At 47.2% G+C, this 24,511-nt stretch overlaps 1 protein-coding gene across 2 annotated transcripts in view; it reads left to right on the forward strand.

Moving 5' to 3' along the window:
• The window catches only part of CEP126 (centrosomal protein 126), a 74,909-nt gene extending 65,855 nt beyond the window's left edge, over nucleotides 1-9,054 (forward strand). For both annotated transcript variants that reach the window (XM_019525160.1, XM_019525159.1), the window contains 3 exons: nucleotides 4,557-4,760; nucleotides 6,587-6,651; nucleotides 8,604-9,054. In XM_019525160.1, the coding sequence (XP_019380705.1) occupies nucleotides 4,557-4,760; nucleotides 6,587-6,651; nucleotides 8,604-8,702 (368 nt within the window). In that variant the 3' untranslated portion in view covers nucleotides 8,703-9,054. The remainder of the gene's footprint in view (nucleotides 1-4,556; nucleotides 4,761-6,586; nucleotides 6,652-8,603) is intronic.
• Nucleotides 9,055-24,511: the final 15,457 nt, after the last annotated feature.

Here is a 24,511-nt window from a genome sequence, read left to right on the forward strand (position 1 = left end):
TAGAAGTAGGGTCAGAAGGGACCTTGCAGATCATCAGGTCTGATCCCCTTCCCATAGAGGAGGAGGATCACCTCCTGGGCTCTGCTTGAGATGCATGTGTGAATGCATGACAAGGTACGGTTGGCCCTACTGACCATGACCTCGCATTGTCGGCCCATGTTCATCTTGGAGTTAATAATGACTCCAAGATTTCTTTCTGCTACCATGCTCTCGAGAAGGGAGTTTCCCAGCTTATAAGTGTGCTGGTGGTTCCTACTCCTCAAGTGCAGCACCCTGCACTTGTAAGTATTTGAAACCCATCCTGTTTTCATTAGCCCACCCGTGTAAGCTGTCCAGATCCTGCTGTAATCTGTCCTTCCCTACTAGCATGCCCACCTCACCCCAAATCTTGGTATCATCAGCAAATTTAAACTAGCTGCTTTTCACCCCGGCATCCAAGTCACTAATAAAGAAATTGAACATTGCGGGACCAAGAACCAAGCCCTGGGGAACTCCACTACCCACTTCTGTCCAGGTCAAAAAATACCTGTCTGCCACTACCCTCTGAGTACGACCCTTCAGCCAATTTGCAATCCATCTGACTGTGTAGGCATCAATGCCACAGTCACCTAGTTTTTAATCAGAATGGGGTGGGAGACAGTGTCAAAGGCCTTGCTGAAGTCCAGAAAGACTACATCCACCGTGACACCTGTGTCCAATGCTTTTGTGACCTGATTGTAGAAGGCAATCAGGTTGGTCTGACAGGACCTGCCCCTAATGAAACCATGCTGGTTGCCCTTGAGCATCATCCCTGCTGCTGGCCCATCACAGATGTGCTCCTTGATAATCTCAAAGAGTTTTCCCAGGATTGAAGTAAGACTAATGGGCCAATAGTTGCCCGGGTCCTCCCTCTTCCCTTTTTTAAAGATGGGGATCACGTTGGCTTTCTTCCAGTCATCTGGCACCTGGCCAGAGCACCATGAGTGCTCGTAAAGCCGTGCCAGGGCCCCTGCAATAACCCCTGCCAATTTCCTCAACACCCTGGGGTGGAGAGCATCTGGACCTGCTGCTTTGAACACGTCCAGCCCCTCCAGAAGCTCTCTAACCCAGTCCTCCCCAACCTTAGGCCTGGCAGCATTTCTCCTGAATCCGTCTGGAATCTTGGTCAGGGAGTCCTGGTCCCTGCACAAGAAAATAAAGGCGAAGAATTTGTTAGAGAGGTCTGCTTTCTCCTCTGGTTCAACCACCAGATTGCCAAGCATATCCTGCAGGGGCCCCACATTACCCGGTGCCTTCTTCATTCCCCTAAATATTTAAAAAGGACTTTTTATTATCTTTGATCCTTGATGCTAGCCCTAGCTCAGTATCTGCCTTAGCTTTTGTAACAACCCCCTTACAGACCCAAGTAGTGGAGGCATACTCCTCTTTGGTGATAGCCCCTCCCTTCCACCGGGTGTACTCCTCCTTTTTGGCAATCAGGCATTCACGAATGCCGTTGGTGAGCCAGGGGGGCTTTTGAGCACTATTGTCCCCCTTGCTTCTTGTTGGGATTGTCACCCCTTGGGCTCTGGGTATTGTCTCCTTAAGGAATGACCACTCAGCTTGGGCACTGAGTTCCTCTACTTTGAAGGACCCCAGCGCCTGTCCCACTAACCTCCTCAACTCATTGAAGTTGGCCCTTTTAAAGTCTAGGGCTACTGCCTTGCTGCAGGCCCTTGACACCCTGCACTGGATGGTGAATTCCAGCAAGCCATGATCGCTATCGCCCAGGTGGTCGAGGACCTGGAGCCCTCTTACCAGGTCGTTGCCTGTGGCCAGTACCAGATCCAGCAGGGCATTCCCCCTGGTAGGACTGTGCACCTCCTGGTTTAAGTGGAGGTCCTGTATCTCGGCCAGGAACCTCCGTGAGCTGTCTGACCTGGCTGACTGCTCCTCCCAGCAGATGTCCGGGTAATCTAGATCATCCCTGACAACTACGTCCCTTGCCTTAAGTGCCTCCGCAAGCTGACCCGAGAATTCGCGGTCCAGCTCTTCCCCTTGGTTGGGAGGTCTGTAGTAGACCCCCACCATTAAATACCTTTCCCCATGACCCCCCTGTATCCTGACCCAGAGCACTTCAGCCTGCCCCTCCTCTGACCCCATCCTCCTGGTAGAGGTTGTGTATTGCTCTTTGATGTAGAACACCACACCCCCGCCTTTCCTTCCTGTTCTATCTTGCCTGTAAAGCCTATGGCCCCTAATGTTAACTGACCAGTCGTGGGATGAATCCCACCAGGTTTTTGTGAGCCCTACTATGTCTGGGTTTGAACAGGCTGTTCGGAGGGCTAGTTCCTCCTGCTTATTCCCCATACCACGAGCATTTGTATAGAGTCATTTAAGGCCTTGGATTGCTGCGTGTGCCACCCCCCAATTTTCAAGACTATCTGGATCCCTGTTACGTACCTGGGTACTCCTTGTGTATGTCACCTGTCTTGGTCGTGAGGTGTTCTTAAGTCTTCCTGCGGCCCCATCCCCCGGCGAAGCTAGTTTAAAGCTCACCGCATGAGATCAGCCAACCTGAAAGAGAAGACATGCTTGCCTTTAGGAGAGAGGTGTAGCCCATCCCACCCAAGCAAGTCCCCTGCACAAAAGCATGGGTCGTTATCCAGGAACCTGAGGCCTGCCTGGTGGCACCAGCTCCATAACTGCCAGTTGACCTCGCCAATGCAGGCCTTGTGTCACCATCTGCACCTGCTCACTGGGAGAATAGAGGAGAATACTACCTATGCTCCCATCTCCTTAAGCTTGGCCCCCAGAGCCTCGAAGTCCTTCATGATGTGATCTGGGTTTCCCCTGGCCGTGTCATTTGTTCCCAAATGGATGAGAACCATGGGGTACTGGTCTGCAGGTTGGATGTAGGCCGGGATCCCCTCCATGATGTCCCCAAACCTGAGCCCCAGGCATGAAGCACACCTCACATGCCATGGTGTCGGGACAGCAGATGGGACCCTCCAGTCCCTGTAGGATGGAGTCCCCAATGACGAGCACCTGGTGTTTCTTCCTGCTGGTGTTCATTCTCTGCGCTGTATGCGTTGTGTGGGAAATGGCATCATCCCCGCTGGAGGCATCCCCTTCGTCATTCTCCGTCACGGCTGCCAGGGCCTCATACCTGTTCCCCAGTTGTACCTGGGAAGCCTCCGGCACTCTAGCCTGAGCAGCTCAGATCTGGTGGACACCTTCTGCCACTCTTGTGTTGGACACGTCTCCTGCGGGGGGCTGTACAGTCGATGATTGGGCCTGCAGTGAACAGAAATAGGAGTTGATTTCATCCCCCTCAGCCTGCTCACCTCAGCCTGGAGCTCCCTCACCTGCCCCTCCAGAGCCCTAAGTTGGGCACAGGAGGGACAGGCAAGGGAACCACCAGACCCCACCACCGTCCGCCAGGACCCCACTGAGCCTCCCCCACAAACAGGACAAGGGGCCGCCAACCCTACCATGAGCTCCATCTGGGTGGAGATCTCAGAAGAGCCCAGGGCAGGCAGCAGTGCGAGGACGGGGCCCCTAGCAGTCGCGCCCCACATCTGCACCATGTCCATGGAGCTGAGTCTACTGCTCTCGCTTGTTGGAGGTACCCTTCTGGGCTGCTACCACGCGCCTGCCTTACGTGAATGCCGGCACAAACACATCAGGCAGGTAGCAACCTGCATCATCCAGGTAGCAAATTTATGCCCAAGTCAGCATAAGTCACAATAGTTACTATGCAGTAGAGGTCTGCACATGTAAACACACGCCTGTACTGCACAGTAACTTTTGGTTAACCTAAGTTACTGCACAGTAACTTTGCACATGTAGACGTGCCCATTATGTCACCATATTGTGGTTGTTGAGCTGGCTTCTGGGCTAGCAACCTTCCTTTAACCCAATTGTAGGGTACAGGCATCTTTAAATATAGCAACTTCTGAATGCTAAACTGTGCCTGGCAAGGGAAATACCATGACCATGATGGTGGCAGGGGAAATACCTTGACCAAGGCTAATGCAATTAAAATGGCACTGTGTAGTGGAGGGTTGCACCCTTGTCTGCTTGCAGACAGGACTCCCTATGAGAGTCTCATAGTTAGCTTCCCACTGGCCAGCTTCCAGAGGGAGGATCTTGGCTACATGATGACTTCATGGAAATGGGAAACTCCTCCCTACCTTGCTTCTGCTGCCATATTGCTGAGGGTAAGCCAAACTCAGGGGCATCCAAACCCGCAGCTTCTGGGCTTGGGCCTACATGTAGGATGCCCACCAAAGGATTTAGAAGCATCTGAAGCCCCAGGCAGGGTTGCTGGTACTAACGCCACATTTGGTTCTTGAATGACTCATGAATTTGGAATTGATTTAGCTGATTTGACTTGGAACACAAAAAAAATTCCTTTAAAAAAAACAAAACAAAAAAACTGTGCAACCTTAACATTCTTTCAAGGCATTCTTTGTGCATGATATACATATATGTTCATGAAAATGAACAGTAAGGTTAGATATTATAAATTGTTTTTATTTGAATATTGTAATAAACGTTCTGATTGTGAGTAGCTCTGTCATATTTAGTTTCAGAAAGTACCGCTCAGTTTCTGCTAGCAGAAAAACTAGCAAGTATATCAGTTACAGAGGGTGAAATGCTATCTGCTATGGAAACAACACAACCACACAGACAGCCATTGGTGCTCAACAAGCCCCAAAGACTCGGCATGACAGCATTGTCAATGGAAGAACATAAAATTCTTCAGTCACTTGATCATCTCAATCAGAGGCTGCAGAGTGAGTACAGTATATAGTTTTATGCGTTAAGATATAACAACAACCTACATTCTACGTAATGCCATAATTTAGTTTGAAGTACATATATACATACATGTATAGATACACACATATACAAACATGACATATGTAAGTAGGAAAACATAATATCCCATCGGTTCCCTCATGTTGCTTTTTGCCACTTGCTAGATATTAATAAACAGTGGTCCAGGCCCTCAAATCCTTATTTACAATTTGTTTTGAATGAATGTTGCTCAATTAAAAGGAGTTTTGTATGATTAAAAGTTAGATAAGAAGTCAGTGTTTATTCCTGAATTTTGTATGCCATTATACTCGCATATATTCTCTGGTCCCACCTCCTACAGCAGGATATGTGACATGTCAATAGAATTTTTAAAAGAGGCTCAGATTAGCTGTTACTAAACAAGAAATATATTGAAGCAAAAATTGAGGCATACATTTTAGAGAAATGGGAGAAATGTAAAGGCAAAGGGAAGAGCAATAAAGAGACAGAAGACAGTGGAATTTGAAAAAAGGTTGAAATTAGCACCATGAAAAGAGAATCAAAAGAAGAAGGTGAAGAAGACAGGGAAGTGAGAAGTACAATGCAACAGAGAATATAAAAGGAACACTGAAAAAATAGAACAGTATAAAGATTGCAAACCACATGATTAAAAATCCTGAAGTCATAATATAAATACCATATGGCTAGTGCCAGGTATCCAGGTTGTAGCTGTATTGGTCTACAGGAAAAAGCCATCAGGACTCATAGTAGAGATGATACTTTTATTAGGCCAACAAGATTTTTGCTAGTGTGCATTTTAGAAGTTTGCTTCCCTTGCTTTTCTTAGCTAATTTAGCTCCAGGGTTGGACATAGCAAAGTTAAGTGGTGTATTAGCTTCTTACCTTATGTACTGTACTTCTTAACTTTGGTACATTCTGTTCTATAGTTATCAAGCATTATGGCTTTGGTTCCCCTTTTACCTAAGCTCTACTCAGCAATCATCAGGGAGTCTGTTCTGGGGCTCCCCAATGAGTGCCTCCAACATACCCCTTCCCTTGCCTGTTTTATGCCCCTCAGTAGGAGAAAGGGAAGATGTCTGGTACAGTAGGAGAAAGGTAGGATGGCTGGTCTAGGAGGTGATTCTGTTAGTTTTATATTGGGAAGCATTTCTCCTCTATGAAAGGAATTCTTTTCATGCAGTTTACAGCCAGAGTCCAGCAACTTTGAACTTTAGCTAGGAGCATCCTTCTCCAATTGTTGTTTCCAAGTGTTCATAGCTCCAAATGATATTACCCTATGTAGAATATAAAGGATGCGGTAATTCTTTCTGGACATGACAAAAACAAGGTTTACTTTTTTGAAGTCCATATTTAAAATATAACAACTTTCTAGCCAGGTGTAGATGACAACAAATATTTGTGACAGAAGTGCCAAATTCTGGTAAAACTTCACCACCTTAATTCATTTTCCTTATTTTATATAAAGCTACTAAACTGTGTCTTTGTGGTGATGCTATTTAAATGTCTTATCCATTCTAAACTGGTTATCTCTGTTGTTATCCCATTCCCCAGTAGCTGGCCTTTTCATTTTGGGATGGATTTATTTGTAGAAAGTTTATTCTTGATCAAATAGTAATTCCAGGTTTTAAAATATGGATCAGGCAAATGTTTCACTATCCCCCAAGGAAAAAAATATTGCTGTTAAACTGTATTTTCCACAAACTTCAGGATGGTTGGTACTGAATACTTGACCATGAGTCATGTTTCTGTTCTAGCATGTATTTTAAATGATTGTTGTGTCATAATTTCATACTATTTTTAGATATCCAGGAATCCATTACCAAAAACCCACCCACTTCAAGGGGTTTTCAGATAATTTCCCCTCTGGTAAGCATTCTATTTCAGTGTAATTTTCTGCACTTTGAACTTACGGCTGATTATACAGTAAAAATGTAATAAATAATGTTGACATCTGTTTGTTCTAGATTTTATTGAGATGCCAAAATCTCAGATAGCACTCTGAGTGTGATGGAGCAAATCAGTGAACTGTTGGGCTTTTCAACAGAGCTGTGCCAGTTTTTACCAGGCTGTCTCTCCCTTTTTGCTTTAATTTCCCTATTGGAATCTGGAGCAGTTGCCACTCGCCCGCAGCCTGAGAAACCCAAAGAACTTCCAAGGAGTGATTACTGTGCCACCTCATTTGAGCTAGATATGGCTCCAGTTAATTGTTTTGCCCCAATAATGTAGGGGGAAAAACAATTTGTTGTGGTCCCAAGGGTAATCAGTGCTACAATGAAATCTTTTTCTAGGTCTGCAGATAGCCTAGGGCAGGGTTCAGCAATGTTTTACAGCTGGGGACTGCTTTAACAGAGCTTAGTTCCAAGCCTGAGCTGCTTCTAATCCAGCCTTCACCACTGCCGCTGGAGGCAGAGCAACAATCACCTCACACCCCTGCCACCATGGCCACTACTTTACCCCAACCATCCAGGCAAAGCCCTCACTGCAGAAACACCACAAAAGGCCCCCAGCTCTGGGGGCCGGATAAAATGGCTCTGCAGGCTGGAGACAGTGCCCAGACTGTAAATCTCTGATCCCTCACCCAGGAAGTCAGGCTTTTGACCATAGTTTCATAGTTTCATAGATCTAGGGTCGGAAGGGACCTAGTAGATCTTCTAGCCCGACCCCCCGCCAGGGCGGGAGAACAACAAAACCCCAAAACAAGAAACGGGACTCAAATGAGTCCAGCCAGGTAGGCATCCAGCCTCTTCTTAAAGACCCCCAGGGTAGGGGCCAGCACCACTTCCCTTGGAAGTTGGTTCCAGCTCCTAGCCGCCCTAACTGTGAAGTAGTTTTTGCGGATGTCCAATCTATACCTCCTCTCCATCAACTTGTGCCCATTACTCCTTGTTATGCCAGCGGGCGCTAGGGGAAACAGCGTCTCCCCCAAACCCTTCTGGTCCCCCCTAGTGAGTTTATAGACGGTCACCAGGTCCCCCCTCAGCCTTCTCTTGTGGAGGCTGAATAGGTTCAGGTCCCGCAGTCTCTCACTGTAGGGTCTGCCCTGTTGTCCCCGGATCATGCGGGTGGCCCTCCTCTGGACCCTCTCCATGTTGTCCACATCCCTCTTGAAATGGGGCGCACAGAACTGGACACAATACTCCAGCTGTGGCCTGACCAGCGTCGCGTAGAGGGGGAGGATCACCTCCTTGGCTCTACTCGAGATGCACCTGTGGATGCACGACAAGGTCCGGTTAGCCCTGCCAACCATGACCTCGCATTGTCGGCCCATGTTCATCTTGGAGTCAATAATGACTCCAAGATCTCTTTCTGCCTCCGTGCTCTCAAGTAGGGAGTTCCCCATTGTGTAAGTGTGCTGCTGGTTCCTACTGTCCAAGTGCAGCACCCAGTAAGAGGGAGATGTGGATTCTAGCCTCTCTGCAGCTTAAGTGGATTTGAATCTATATCTCTCACTTCCCATGAAATTGCCCTTGAACCAGGCTACAGTCTAAGCAAGGCTGAAGGCATTCCTAACCCTCCTCTTGAAACGAAGCCACAGGGTAGTAAAGAATCGTGAGGACAGAAGGAAAGCAAGCAAAAGGAAGCTATCTCTGTATCCCAGTGAGGAAGACACTCTTCTAGGAAAGAGGATGCCCTTGGCACTTGGTACCTTGAAGGCTCAAGTCCTCCATCAATGCAGTCTCACAGTGTTTCACATAGCTGAAGAAAGATGATTGCTTAGAATTATCAAATGATATTTCTTTGAATTTGCATTATATATTATTAAATATAAAATGTTATATATAATATTGGTGTCTTCTGATTTATTATGGAACATTCAGCATGGTGCATCCTCCCCTTCTGTGGATACTACATTATCTACGCAGAGGCATCCAAGTATGTCAGCTGACCCTCGATTACGATTGCAAAGAAGATACTGACATGGTCTAACAAAAACTGCTTCACTGGATTTAACTTTAATGTGGCCTTACATGTACACATTCTTCATGCTACAAAATCAAGAAAACATACATTTAAACATTAACTCAATTAATGTAAGCTAAATAGTTTACATTACAAACCTTAACTATGCACTTTATTGTAATATATTGTATTTTAAAAGAATGCATATACCTCACCTTTTAATTAATCTGTTACTTAATTCATTGTATCTTTAATTAAAATGAAATGCAAAAGACATTATTTTGTTACTCAGATTAAGATTATGTATAAACTAATTTCCAATTTCCTGGTTTTCCAGATTTTCTAATAAATTATATTATATTTATATAAGGTATGTTGTGGAAAATAATCTAACTATAGTCAATCCATAGAGTTTGTCAGGGGAGTGTTCCACCTTTTATCTTTCCTTTGATGGCCCCATTACAAATTACTGCAGGCTTGTCTGTACCCCTGACCTAATAGTTCTGTCTGTTAGCAACCATATGCAGCTCTAGAAGGTGATCTTATCCTCCAGATTAGCTGCATGTTGCTCTTGTAGGCCCCTGGCACACGTTCATTTAGTGGTGTGATGCAATCTGTTCTCCAATCCCAGCAATTGCACCTCCTGCCATTCCACACATGCATGGCAGGATGTGCAATGTTGGGACCACAGATCAGATCCAAATGGTTCCATTACTACTTGCCAGTGCAGGGAGAACTTAGAAGCCTGGACTCCCCCTGTACAGGCAGTTTGAAAGCCAGGTGCCAACAGCTCAGCTCAACCCAAGCAGTCCCAATTGACTGATTGTCAGTCCCAGCCCCAGGTCTGCACTGGGGCTATTTGAGACTCCCATGCAGTCCCAAGGCTGGAACCAACAATGAGCTAATTGTTGGTCCCAACTCTAGGACCATACTGGGGCCAGTTCAAGACTCCAGTGCAGTCACAGGGCTGGGATCAATAATCAGCTAATTTTGGTCTGAGGCCCTTGACCATGCCAGAGCTGGTTCCAGAACCCAGTTCTAGATTCTGGTGAGATCTTATGGCTTTTGTCCCCAGCCCTGGGACTACACTAGAGCTGGTTCAAGACCATCGGTCCTGGCACTGGGACTGGCAACCATCTGATTGTCAATCACATCAGAACCAGTTCCAGACTTCCCTGCAGTCCCAGGGCTGGACTCAACAGCTGATTGTATGTCCCAACCCAGGAATGCACTGGAGTCTTGAGCCAACTCTGGTTACACTCCCACATGTTCATTTTAAGGTATGATGGAAACTAGCCACAAAAATGTTATTCCTTTTTTTGTGAAATATTTTTGTGCCTGATTTCCTGTTTTGTAGTGCCATTAATTCCTTGAATATGTAGCAGGGTTACCATTTATGGCGCAATTAACAGATTAATTGCATCTTAATTGTCACATAGGCTATGGGCCTCTCAGTTAAGCAGCCTTAAGTGCGTGCATTGTGTCAGCCACTCAGCATGACTCACCACCTTCCCAGCTTTATATCTGTCATCTGCTTCAAATCTATTATGGAAAATGCTGGAGCCTAGCCTCCAGATTTCCTTCAGTCCTCCACTTAAAAGCACCTTCCTTCAGTTGTTCAGGCAAAGAAGTTGACATAGATTAAATATGGCTAATATTAGTCAGCTTCAGAAGACGGACCTAAAAAGCTACTCTTTGGGTGCATCTACACGTCGTCCTGCAGTGACATAGTGATGTGCTATATTCCCATGCAGCATGCTACAGCAATGTTGCGATCATGCAGGTCTACACATGATCACTAGCTACATCATTGTAGCAACGTTGCTACACTGCTACAGCAACATAGTGGCAAAAGCTAATTGTGTGCTGCACACACGATGCAGTAACTGCCCATACTGCACTATGCTTTTGTACTTCCAAAAGGAAGTACAGAAGCATGGCACCATAGGAGCGTTGCCATAAGGTGACGTGTAGGTGCACCCTATTTGTGGAAGGACTTTTAGGGAAGCACTTCTGGGAGCTTCCTTATATGAGGAAAGTAATGGCAATTTCAAAATAAAACCATTTTGTGTGCAATTAATTGGAAACTACACAACAGAGCAGAATACTGATGGCAGCACTGTCAAACGCATCTGTCGTTTACAACTTTATAGAGAGGTCATGTGGTCCAGAAAATGATCATTGCACACAAAATGGTTTTATTTTGAAATTGCCATAACTTTCTCAACCACCCTCAGCAGGAGGGTTAGGGTACGCAGCAGCTTAGGTGTCCAATATCACATCTAACTGTCGCTTCTCAGCCAAAATGCCATTTTTGTTCTCCGGTCCATAGACTTTCTCCCCTGTCCACACAGTCAAGCAGGGAAAAACACTTTGTGCTAAATCAACAAATGATCTTAGGTGTTGTAATACCCTGTATTGCAAAACCTCACCTTTTAGGCACCCTCCCACTGGAGTGGAATCCACAGGCAATTGTAGGCAAATTGACTATAGGCCAAGGTTAATCCAACAAAGATTTCAAAACAAAACTCATAGTTTTAACACCCATAGTTAATCCAGTGTTTCTAATTTAGACTGCTTACAGACTTTAAAAAAAACCCTAGAACTTTACTTTAAGCTTGGTATACCCCTGCGCTGAGCATGGTACATGGTCAGAAGAGGTATCTTGTTAGTTTGAATCAGCTCACCCAGAATCTGTATAGATCACGTGCTTCAGCAGCGCTTTTTGGGGCTTTTATCTAATAGCTGATTGAATCAGCTATTTGATAAAAGCCCCAAAAAGCCCTCCTGAAGTGCCTGATCTATATAGACTCTGGGGAGCCAGATCAAACTAACACCCTTCCTCTTCCAGTAAAGTGCTCTTTTTGGTGGGGAGATTTTCACATCTATTAGCAGCCTAGTGCCCAAGAGCTCTTTAAGAGAACATGTACATGCAGTTTGACCAAACTACATCCTTGAGTCTTTTTCTCATTACTGTAGTACGCTATAACTGTTTCAGTATGTCCTGTTAGCAAGCTGATGTTTTGTTCCTCTTCCATTATTTTTGAAAGGCTGCTAATATCATTTTGATGTACTATTTTCTCTGTTATTTTCATTCCCAAACTATGTATGTAGGATCATAGGAGTGAAGGAACTGCTCAGCCAGTGAGTCCAGTCTTTTGCAAATGCAGGCAACCACATAATATATGGGAAGTCCTAATGCATCACACTTACACATACACCTTTTCCTTATAAGTCTCAACACTCTATACCTTAGGATCTTTAATACAAAAATTATAGAGGTCTTGAAAACTACAGTGTGCCACCAGAAGAAAACAGGAGACACAGAGAGCATATTTACATTGTAAAGTTACCATATTTACTTGAATATAAGATGATCCCCAGTAATTAGATTCCATATATGGAACATTTATACATTTGTTTAAAATTTCCAGGTATAGAATCTACTTATTGGAGATTGGCCTGGGTTTTTGGTTGTAGCCATGCTGATCTAAGGACATAGGCAGGCAAGCTTTTTTGGGTAGATGTGATATCTTTTATTAGACCAACTGAGCAGTTGGAAAAAAGTTCTTGGAAAGCTTTCGGGCACAGGCACCCTTCTTCAGGCCTATGGAGTCTGTGCTGTTCTGAGATCCCCAAGGAATGAAAGAAACTAAAAGTGTGACAGGATGTAAGTGAGAATGTAAATAGGTGGAAATTAGGAAAACAAAGGATAAAGAAGGGAAGGGAGGGGAGAAAACAATGGAGAAATAATTGCAAAGGTAGGTAAGGGAGACTCTACTGTAGTTCATCCAAAATTATTGCATTTTATCTTTTTTGAAACTGCTGCAAATTTTAGCACAGGTGCATAAACACATAAGCAGCACTTCTATATCCACTTTATATATAATACAAACTGGGTGCATCTATACCTACAATTAATATGAAGCTTATTGCTCCTGAGTTTATGGCTTCTGGGTGTACCATTTGAATGTGTGCCTTGGACCATAATACATTAAGCCAGGTCAGAACAGCCCCAGCTGTTGAAGCACTTGGAGGAAGAATGGTGTCCCTGTTTGTGGGCTATTGTAGACCATTAAGGGCTGCAAGCCCTGTTGGGACTAATTTATACAGAGGGAGGTGGCAGAACTACTTTGAGGCCTAGAGGGGAGACTGATAATAGTAATGGCTGAGTGAGTGCCCAGGTCTGTTGCATCCGCCAATTCCTTGGAGCTAACTGAGGGTCAAGCAGCCTTGTAGGCTAATTGAGGCTGCAGGCCCAGTAGAGACTGAGCGCTGAACAGGCCTTATTGGGAGTTGATGTGCTTCAGGAGGCAGGGGGGAGGCAGGGAGACTTTAATTAGAGCAGCTCCAAGAGCCATTCTAATTAAAGCACCCAGAGCATCATGCGTATCAACGTCCCCATGCTGAAAAATGGCAGTGGGGCACTTTAACTAAAGCTTGTTCGATGATCTTTAGTTAAAGTGCCCCCATTTTTCAGCGCGGGGACACTGATACACATAATGCTGGAGTCTGCTGGAGCACAGTAATTATCACATTCCAGCAGACTTGATTAATCAAGTCTGCTCTGATGCGTTGTAATTACAGCACATCAGAGCAGCCTCAGTGTACGTGTATAGGTGCCCATTAAGGCCTTGCTGGACTGGATAACAACAGAAAGTGTAGAGTGAGTTAGTGACCCTGAAGACTCTGAAGTGCTGATTAGATCAGTGGACCTGAGGGACCAGCAAATAGCCGCTTGTGGTAGTTGAGACAGCCTAGTGATATGTATTGTGGAGAGCAACACCTGAGTGTCACTTCAGCAGAATTGAGGGCTGACTTCCAAATTATTAAAAGATAAGATTAAAGGCATGACAGGAAAGACCAGGGAGGTTGAGTGGGGGAACTCAGAAGGGGGCTCAGGGGTGAGAGTGAGCTGTGGCCAGGGGGGCCAGAGGTCTGTAGCCCAAAAGAGGTAAGAAATGGGGCTGGAAGCCCATGGCACAGGAAGGTGTATCACATCAGTGGGAGGCCAAGGAGCTCTGTAACCCAGGAGGGACACGGAGTGCCAGGGCTAGTTAACCTGGTCCTGGATAAGACCTGAAACTCCCCCCTGGGTTGGTGTGGTGGGGCTGCCTGTGGCAGGGTAGCCTCCATGAAATGCCACATGTTGTCACCCCACGGAAAGGCAAGTATGTGGCACCTGAAAGTCTCAGCCACCATCGTCTTGCAGGTCACCCCATGGAGGGTAATGGCTAAGGGACCATACCCTAACAGAAAAGGAAGGGGGAAAGTGGGACTGGAAGGACCCAGAGGCTCAGCAAGAGGCCGGGAAAGAACAGGACCAGAAGAGTCCAGAGGCCCAGTGAGGGGCTGGGAGACAATAGGGCCTGAATGAGAGAGAGGTCTGGTAGCCCAGAAAGAGGCCAAGTGAAAGACAGAGGGGCCTGGTAGCCTAGAGTCAGGCTGAGCGTAAAGAAAGGGCAACAGGGAGTGGTGACACCCACAAGACATGGGACATAGTGTAGGAGCAGATTGGAGCCACGCAGTTTGTCCACAGACACCTGGTGATCATTAAAGTAAGACCAAGGCAGCTTCCCGCATTTTAAATAACCATTTTACATCAAGGCATGGTGAGCGAGAAGAGTAAACTGCTCATAGAGCAGGGTAAGGAAAATAGTTTTGGCCTCCAGGGGCTTTATGGTCACCCCTAATGATGGTACCCTGTGACAACATCCACCCTGAAGAAGCTGAAATGCTAATGGGGAATCAGGTCTACCCTCTGCTCCTCTTGCTCATGACTGTATACTGGTAATGTGGAAAGCAGTGAGAGAAATTTAAGTTTACTCTAAGCAGGGGAAAGATAAATGCTGAATGTTCTCTGGGGAGTCTGAAGGAACACTGGTGATGTCTAATGACAAGCTGCAATCTGTCACCACCTCACAAAGCTCTGTTTTTGTGGTTCCTGTGGACCTAGTCTTATACATACTTTCCCCAGGAAAAAGCATAGGATTCTTGGTCCATGCTTGTTAGAAACAAGTCATTTCTATCCATTGCACATGTGATCTGATATAATAAAGGTTTTTCAGAACAAAGAGGAAGTTTAAAGGGTAGGTTGTGCTTCCCAATGTCGGGCCATGGCTTCAAATCTGGGGCCTCGCCTGACCAGCATAACAACTTGTCCTGTCCTGTCAGCCTGCTGCCCTGACCATCCAGACTGGGCAAGGCTGGCCTGAAGCCTCCACTAGGGCTTAGCCCTCCTCCACACCCTGTCACTAGACTGGCCAGTCAGGATCAGCTGACCCTCCTTTTCCCCCATAGAAGCTCCTGATCCAGAACAGGAAATGTCTGGGCTTCACTGGATCCCAGACTGCTTTGCTGTTCCCTCTGGCTTGCTCTCCAATTCTGCTCTCTGCCTGATCAGCTGGCTTCCTGACTGGGCTTGCTCCTAGACATCACCCTCGAAATGACCTCCTGGCTTCCTGACCTGGCTTGTCCCTGGATTCTGCTCACTCTTTCTGACCCTGATTAGCACATCAATCCCCAGTGGCCCCAAACCTGTCCATAACCCGGCATGTCATCGGTCAGTTTGAAATTGGCTAGTGTGTTTCATATCTGCAGCCCAGGTAGTCAGCCCAGTGCATTGTTGGTTTGCTGCTGAAGGACTCCTTTAGTCAGTAAATGAAAGGTATGTTCAGGTGCCTTGATGCTGACTGGCTTGCATCACTTGAGGCAGTACATCTCAGCCAATGCAAACCTGGGAGGTTGTCAATTTATGGGCAGTCTGTGCAGGCAAAGTTTTCCAACAGAACATGATTTCTGCTGAAACAGAAGTACAGGCCTGTTAAATCCATTTAAAGTTACCTGGGATGGTTAAAAAGTGTATCTGGGAAATCAAGTACTCTTTTGTATCATCTGACTGGTGCCCACACTGTTCACAGTGATTTTATGATGTGAGTCTGGTCAGTCCTCCAAGCATCCTGCACTGCATTGCTACTCCCTCCTCCCCCACTGCAACTGACTGCTCCAGTATGTGGCCTGAAGTGTATTGCAGCTTTTTTCCTCACCTTTTTTTGTTCAGGCTTTCTATCAATGAGCTCCTTTGCACTTCTTGTTCATGGATTCATAAATTCATAGATTGTGAGGCTGGAAGGGACCTCGGAAGATCATCGGGTCCAGTCCCCTGCACCAGGCAGGAAAGATAACTGGGGGTCAGGTGACCCCAGCAAGGTGACCGTCCAGTCTCCTCTTGAAGATTTCTAGGGTAGGCAATTGCACCACCTCTGGAGGAAGCTTATTCCAGTCCGGATACTCTGACTGTGAAGAAATTTTTCCTAATGTTGAGCCTAAGAAGGTCTTCCAGGAGTTTGTGGCCATTACTCCTAGTTTTTCCAAAGGCTGCACTGATGAACAGCTGCACAGTGAGCCCTTGATGTACTCCCCTGATGTAGCAGTAAGGTGCTACCTAGTCCCATCTCAGCCTTCTCTGCTGTAGGCTGAAGAGTCCCAGGTCCCTCAGCCTTTCCTCATATGGCTTGCTGTGCAAGTCGAATCATACGAGCAGCTCATCTTTGGACTCTCTCAAGCGTTCCCACGCCCTTGTTAAAATGCAGTGACCAGAACTGGATGCAGTACTCCAGCTGCAGTCTGACCAATGATGAGTAGAGCAAAAGAATCACCTCCTTGGTTTTGCTGGAGATTCATCAATTGATGCATGCCAAAGTATTAGTTGCACTGCTGGCTCATGTTCATACTGTGATCTATTATTAACCCTAGGTCCCTTTCATTCATAGTGCTGAACAGTTTGGCACCACCAAGCCTGTAGGTGTCTAGGGGATTGTTTGTCCCCAGGTGGAGCACTTTACATTTCTCAATGTTGAACCTCATCTGGTTCCATCTGCCCAACTTCCCAGCCTGTCTAGGTCCGCCTGTATCTGTAGGCTATCTTCAAGTGTGACCACGCTTCCCCATAACTTGGTGTTGTCCACAAACTTGGCCAATGAGCTCTTCACCCCCACATCCAAATCATTGATAAAGGTGTTGATAAGCACTGGACCAAGCATGGACCCCCGAGGAACACCACTGGCCACTTCTCGCCAGGATGACAGAGATCCATTCACTACAACTCTCTGGGTCCTACCCTGCAGCCAGCTTCCTACCCACCTAAGTGTTGAGCAGTTAAGCCCACAATCTTCCAATTTTCTCATGAGAACATCATTGGATACCAGATCAATAACAGCTATGTTGCTACCAACTAGCTGTGTCCTCACTCAACTGTGCCTCTTACCATGTCCATTTCCATCCCCATCACCACTCCTGGGAAACCAAAGCATGGACCCAGGTATTCCTCCCTTGCCCCCATCCAACCCCAAAGTCAGGCAAATATACCGCAGACTTTGGTCAACTGCAGGCTACTGAAGTTTAAAGAACTCAGATGGTTAGGATGGAAGGAAAAGCAGAAAAGGGAACACACCCCCAGCCACAGGTCACCCAGTCCCTGGGACCCACCCAAAGTATAGATGCAAAGACTCCCCGACAACCCACCCACAATGAGGCATACTGGGCTAGGTGTTCACTCCCAGAAGTGAAGTCAAAGCAAGTAGTTGGGTGTTCAGAACTGTTGGAAATGAGGCTACTTATTTAGGAGCTACTTTTAAAATCTTGGCCAACACTGACCATTCAAGACTTTTGGAGGGCTCTCAAGGAAATAAAGTTCTGAAAAAGCTTCATGTGCAGACTTGTACTTTATTTTTTTAAAGGGTGGACAAAGGAGAGAGAGTATTTAAACCAAATATTTGCCAAACAGGTTTGGTTTTGAAGTGAACATCTTCATGTTTGGGCAGGTTGGGTTTCTTTTAAAAACTCCTTATCCTGCTAAGCTTTTTGCTGATCCCAAAAGTCAACCCCACCCACTTTTTTACTCTAATAAAAATTTAATTTGAAAAGAAAACGTAGGAAAAACAGTTTAAAAGTACAGCTCAATGTAAGCCAAAATGCAAACCTCCCAGTTCACTATATTTTCCTCCCTAAACATGTGAGTTATGAGCCTGATTTTCAAATATTCTGAGCTAACCATTTTAGAACAATCAGAGGCAGCTCCAGTTACATCCAACTGCACTTCGGTGTTTTCTTTGTGTTTCATAAAGAATGATGTTCTGATGAAGCATATGTCTCAACCCCATGTGATGAAAGCACTCCTATAGTTAAATACGCTTCTTTTATTGAATGCAAGACTAATGGGTCACACGCAATCTTACTCGAGGAGCCTGAATGCAAAATAAAGCTGCCATTGAGCAGAATAAATCTGCACATTTCCTTTTCAAAGCAAATGTTTCCACCCTTGAAGCTGAAATTAGCTTCTTTTAAGCTGGAAATAGCCACTGACTCCAGACTTTTTCTTCAGCACCATAGCAGGTAAAAATGGCAACCAACAAAGAAACAAGGCTTTACAAAGGGAGCCTGTCTGAAGTATATCATTTTATTTTTATTATTACTGTAGTATTTGTGTTACCATAGTACCCAGAGAAACCCTTTTATGCTAAGCACTGTACAAACACAGAGGCCTAGCCTAGACTTGGGTACATGTCTGCAAAGCGAAATGAAAGTGGGACTGTAGCATGTGCAGACCTAGGTGCTTGAGTAACAGTAGATCAGACTATGTGCCCAGGAAGTCTTGTACCTTTGTTGCTTACCAGCATTAAAGCCTGTGCCACTGTATCTTCACTGGTACTGTGACCTGTGGCGAGATTAAAGATAGTATAGGCATCCCTATGTGTACATGAAATATATCTTCACTTGTCTGAGTAGACATCCAAGAGAAGAGATTTTCTGTTTGTGTTTTGTTTTCAATGGTGTCATTTGGCCACATCTGAAACACTGCTACTAAGTGTACTACTTCTACCACAGAGGGCCTGGTCTGGATGTAGTTTAACGTGCATAAATGTAAGTTAACTGGTCAGAGTAAGCCCCGGGGTCATCATGAGAGGGTTCCTGCTTCAGAGAACCTACATTCTAAGTAAGCAAGACCACAAAGGAGGCGTTTTGCACAGGGAAACTGAGATACCACAACTCACTCAAGATTATCCAAAAAGTCTGTAACAGACATAGGAACAGAACCTATAATACCTGAGTCCTAGGACTTTACTTTCCCCTATTAGGGGAAGAACTACCAGAAGCACTAACTACACTAACAGTTGTAAGAAACTGGGGCGCAAGTAGTGTCAGAATCAGAAACTATCAATCATGTTCCAAGGAAAAATTAAGCTATTATTGTAACACCCTAGACATGTACCACTAGGTCAGTTTCTCTCCTCAGATTCTTCAATAGAAGGTGCATGAGTATATTGAAGAATAATTAGCTGTATATGATTTTTCCAGTTAAATTAGCTAACATTCAATTTTCATATAGTATCTTAGGCATTGGTGGTAGGCCCTAAGCCTTCACTTTTTTAAATGAAGAACCTTCAGCTCCAATACTCCACTACTTACTTATCTACCATTATTCCTCATCATGGCTCTGTCAGCAAGTCAAAAAACATCATTTCCTGTCCAAACTTTACAGATAACTGAGGTTTGCAATAACACAAAACAATCTGCAAAACAATACACAGATCCCACTCCCCCTCTCTCTCTCTCTTTCTCTCTCTCTCTCTGCACTTGCCTGCTGAAGTCTTATGAGTGCCCTGATACCTCCTTTGGCAGAGAAGGGTCTTTGGGTAAATCTGATATTTTTTATTAGACCAACTAAAATAGTTGGAAAAACTCTTCTTTGCAAACTTTCCAGTATAACTACCCTTCATCAGGCTGGGGAAGCATCTGCAGTTGGTCTGTGCTCTTCCAGGATGGAATAGAAAAGAAGCCAGAAGCCAGTAGGCTGTACTGTGCAGTAACTATGGTGACATATGCCAACTTGGGTATATATTTGATACCTGAATGATACAGGCATCAAATTTCTGCTGGATTAGTTACTGTGCAATAATACACATGTAGACGAATTACTGCTCATTAACGTGGGAGCCTCCTGGATGGGTCTGCCCAGTTACTAGGGTTCTGGCCAGAGCCCACCCCAGGGCTCCTGCCTGGCCCTCTCTCCTGCTACTGGTTTGGGCTGCTCTCCAGCAGCCCCTAGTTGTAGGGTAGAAAAGCCTGCAGCCATTTAGTGCCTCGGGGGCACACGCTCCAGGGAGCCGCCAGGAGCTGTTTGTGGCTGCAGCACCCCAACAGGCCTCATGTGCACCCCTGGACAGCCCACAGGCTGGGTGCACCTGGGCTGGCCCCCTCCCAAGCTGCTCTCTGGCCACAGGTGAGTGCTGCCAAGGGGTACAGCTGGCTGCATCCTTTGCCTGGCACCTGCTCCCCACTGCTGCTCACCCCCCACCTCTTTCTCTTTGCAGGACCATGGTGAAGTGCCTCAGCCACGTGGCTCCAACTCCTTGGCTGTGCCCCAGTTAGAAGTGGTACACCCAGCCCTCCAGGGCAGGCATCAAAGGACCAGCTGCGTGGGTGTCCAGTCAGCTAGCACAGGGTATGACATCTTCCTCCCCCAGCAGGTGGGGTCCATTCCAGACCCCATCTCCATGTGCCCACCCGCCCAGAGTCCCAATGTTGCAAACTGAACCCAGGAGGAGGTGTGCATCCTTGTGACACTGTGGGGTGAGGAGGATGTCCTGAGGCAGTTTTCCCAGGGAGGGCACTTGAACACCCACATTTATGAGGCCTCAGCAGCTGGGATGTGAGTATGGGGCCACTCCTGGTCAGCAGTGCCACATGAAGGCCAAGGACCTGTGGGCCCAATGGGTGGCTGTGACAGCCAACAATCATTGGTCCAGTGGGACCCTCAAGACCATGCCCTTTATGTGGGAGCTGACCCACATTTTGGTGCCCCAGAAGCTCATGCCTGTACCCCACCATGACACCTCTGGTGACACATCACTGCAGGAGACCTCAGGCCTCCTGCACCCCACCCTGCACTCCTCCTAAGCTGCTGTGTCCACTGGCAGCTCAGGGAACCCTGGCCAGCAGCTGCCTTGCCCTTGGCCCCACAACACAGCCACCCATGAGGAGCAGTCTGCCACACCACTGCTGGCTGCCAGCAGCACCAGCTGCTCCCCAGCTGCAGACACCAGGGAGAGCCAGATGCTGCCTGGTACAGGGAGCCCTGTGCCAAGCTGCCAGCTACACCAGCCCTGGGCCCATGGAAAGTACTGCACTGGGGGGCGGGTCCTCCTAGCCCTAGTCCTCACCCCTTCCCCTACTCCTACCCCTGGCCCCAGACCCCTCCTTGCCCGCCCTGCCCACACTCCCCTGGCAATAGATTCCCCCCCACAGCATGCAGAAAGGCAGGACACAGGTCAGAGCCTTATTGAGCAGCCTGTGTCCCCATGGCTGGGTGGGCAGGGGCCTGTCATGAGCTGAGGAAGACATCAATCCCACTGGCAATCTCTGGACCAATGGACATGGCAGGCAGAGGACCTCACCTGGGAGGCTACCTGGAAGGATTCACAGTCATGGACATACCGTACCCACTGAACCGAGGTAACAGCTCTGGAACAGTTGTTGCCCTGTGGGGTCAGGCCAACTCTCAGGATCTCAATATTGTGCTGTTAGACAGGAGGGTGTGACACGATTGAACATATACAAACACACAAATCAACTGGATGCATACACACACACACACTACCAACCCAGGCACATACACATCCAAACTAGCCTGGGCACATGCATACCTATCACCAATTCAAGCACATACACTATACACCCCAAACGTTAGACAAAAATCAGTTGTCCATACCCACACACTCAGTACACATACACAGATTACTAATTCATTTATCATATACACAATGACATATATACACACACACTCACCAGTTCACACACATACAACCCACCTACACATACGTAAGTTCCTAACTTGGATGACATGGTATGTATGTGTGTGCTTGGGGTACCTGGGATACTTGGGGGAAGGTTAAGGTGAGAAAGAGTAAAGTGTAGGGAGTGAAAGTTGCCAGAACTAAGATTAGAACCAGTGGACTAGAGAGAGAAGCTGGCTGAGGAACTGAGGCTTGGGGTTACTTGAGGTAGATTGGGGCTGGAAACTGAGGCAGACAGCTGAGACATTGGGTGGGGGCAGGCAGATAAGTGGTGGAAAGGAGGAGACAGCCAGGAAAGAGAGAGAGAGGCAGAAACTTGGGAACTTGGGGCTAGAAACAGGATGACAGCTTAGAGACGTGGGTGGAGGGAGGTAAATAAGTGGTGGCAAGGAGAAAACAGTCATGAAACAGACAAAAACCCAACTCTGGGTTTCAAAATAACAGGTTTATTAAACAGACAACACACTACACAGCCCCATGAAGTTATTGGTTCACACACACACACACACACACACACACAAGCACTCACAATGGCAGCAGGAGAAAGAGACTCAGTGGAAGAGTTGGGGTCCAAGAGGGGAAGAGAAGCAGAGTCCAAGTCCTTGGTTGAAGAGAAGGTGGGGGGTGATAGATACTTATCCAGGCTGGAAAGGGGTCCTTGTCCAGTAGGTGTTGTCCAGAGGCGGGTCGCCGGCAGGACCTCTGGGTGGATAGGTGATGTGGCATGATGCTGGTCCAGATGGAGAGGGCATCCCAAGGAGTCAGTCTTCACTCCCCCTTTTTATGAGGCACACTACCTCTGATCTCCTATGGGGAGGGCATGACCAGGCAATGTCAATCCTGTCCCAGAGGGCTCCAGGTGTTCTTACTGAGCACATGCAGCCTGGCACAATGGTGGGTTGCCTCATCTTTTGTTTCTTGAATGCTGATGAGTGGTTCGAAGGGCTGGGTCTTTGGTCCAGGTATTGGTGTTGATGGTTCGGTCATTCAGAGGGAGCTATTTTTAGACCTACTGCCATTGTCTCTCAAGCACCCTCATGCATCCCCATTCATTTAGGAACCAAGTTACATAGGAGGGGTAGGTGTGAGTCATGGGTTACACAACTGGGCCTGGGGACAGGATGGAGAATTGACAAACAAAATGGAACCTTGACATGACTTATGCTAATTTACATATGTAGGACTAAATCATATAGTACAAGTAAAACAGTAATACAGAACAGTAAAAATCAATATATAATAATTATACAATATAAAGAAGGAGAAAAAACAAAACAAATACAACTTGCTACCAAAATAAAATGCTGAAGCTTATCCTATGTCTTATCTCATTTATACTTATCTATAGGGAATAGAGAGGGAAAGAAAATGTCAGAAATGGTTGGGGCAGGGGAGGGAATGCATTTTAAAAGAAAAGAAAAAGAAAAACTGGGGGTTTTGCTACACAGTAGCTCTTGGAACTGCTGGAGCAGCAGCTGGACACCCAGAGCTGCCCAAGGGAGACTGTGCCCATGCCGCCACCCCCCATGCCTGGTCCCCTGCTCCAGCCCCACAGGGCCCCTGGGGTCCACCCACAACCCTGCAGCAGGCCCCCGGTAGCACCCTGGAGCAGGTCCTGCAGTGCCTGCTGGCTGCAGGCATCCCTGGACTTTGCCACAGCCCCCAGACCCACAGGGGAACTGTCTGCAGCCAGGGTGCTGGCCTCCTGCCACCAGTCTCTCTGCCCTGGTCCGCCTCACCCCTCAGCCCCTCACAGATCGACTCTGGGAGGGAGTCTGAGAGTTGACTAACTGCTGGGTTCATTTTTTATGGTAAGTGGGTGGGGAGGGTGGTGGAGGAGTATTGTTGGGTCAGGGAGAGGGATGGGGGTGGGTTTTCTATAGAAAATAAAGTTTTTTATAGTTTCACTCACATGCATGTCCTGGAGTGGTGCTGGGCATGGCCAGGGGGTTGGCAGCAGGCCAGGTGAGCTGGAGTGGGGAGTGCAAGAGGAGGGGCTCATCCAAAACCTCCCACAGCCAGTGCCCTAGGCCCAGCTGGTGGGTGCATGGCTGTCCTGGGGCCTGGGCAGAGGGGCCTGGTGGGGCCAGCAGGGCCAGCACCATGGCCAGCAGCAGCTCAAGGCACTGGTTATTGCTGGCAGGGGCCAGGCTGGAGCAGTAGGGTGCTAGGCACTGCTGGCAGGGGCAGGGGCAGCTATGGCACAGAGAGGCAGGGTGGGTAGGGAGGGAGCTGCTGCATGCTGCCTTTGCACTGGGCATGCAGCTCCCAGGCAGGGGAGGGGCTGGGCAGGGATTAGAGGGTGGGGGCGAGCTTTTAAGATGGCTGTCAAGTGCTGGCAGATGCCTCTGGCCTCATCATGGCTGTCAAGGCCTAGCAACCATGTGACCGGAGGCTGGAACTCCCCCCAGTTGCCACAGGAGCATATGGCAGGCTGCTCTTACCTGGGAATAAATGTAGTCCCAAGTCATCTGCACGTGTAGACACTGACCTATTCCCACTTACTGTGCAGTAAATTTAATGTGATGTGAATGCACATGTAGAGGTACCTGTGGTATATGGAATGTACCTTTAAGGGGCCTGTGGATCAGAGGTAGTGTGCCCCCCCCCACCCCAGTCGGTGACTGGTCACTGTGGAGGCACATGCCCACCTTGCCTAAGGTGGCGCCAGTCGCCCATGATCCCACCGGTCTCTACTGAATGGTGACTCGAGGACAGAGCCCCAGGGGCACGGAGGTCCGAGGGAGTACTCCATCCCTGGAACCCAAGAGCCTACGGAAAACACTATAGCACCCATTGTGGCCTAGCAGTTACTGATTACTGAATACCAATCCTAATACAAATAAATAGAAGAATGGTAGTGATCCAAATGCAGAAGTAGTTACATTTGTGTATGACATGCATCTGAATGGCAGTGCCTACATGAGACTATTGCACAGTGTTTACTGCACTTTTAATTAGTACTTGTATAA

The sequence above is a fragment of the Gavialis gangeticus genome, unplaced genomic scaffold, assembly GCF_001723915.1.
Source record: "Gavialis gangeticus isolate Ggan-Ray unplaced genomic scaffold, GavGan_comp1, whole genome shotgun sequence".
Lineage (NCBI taxonomy): Eukaryota > Metazoa > Chordata > Crocodylia > Gavialidae > Gavialis > Gavialis gangeticus.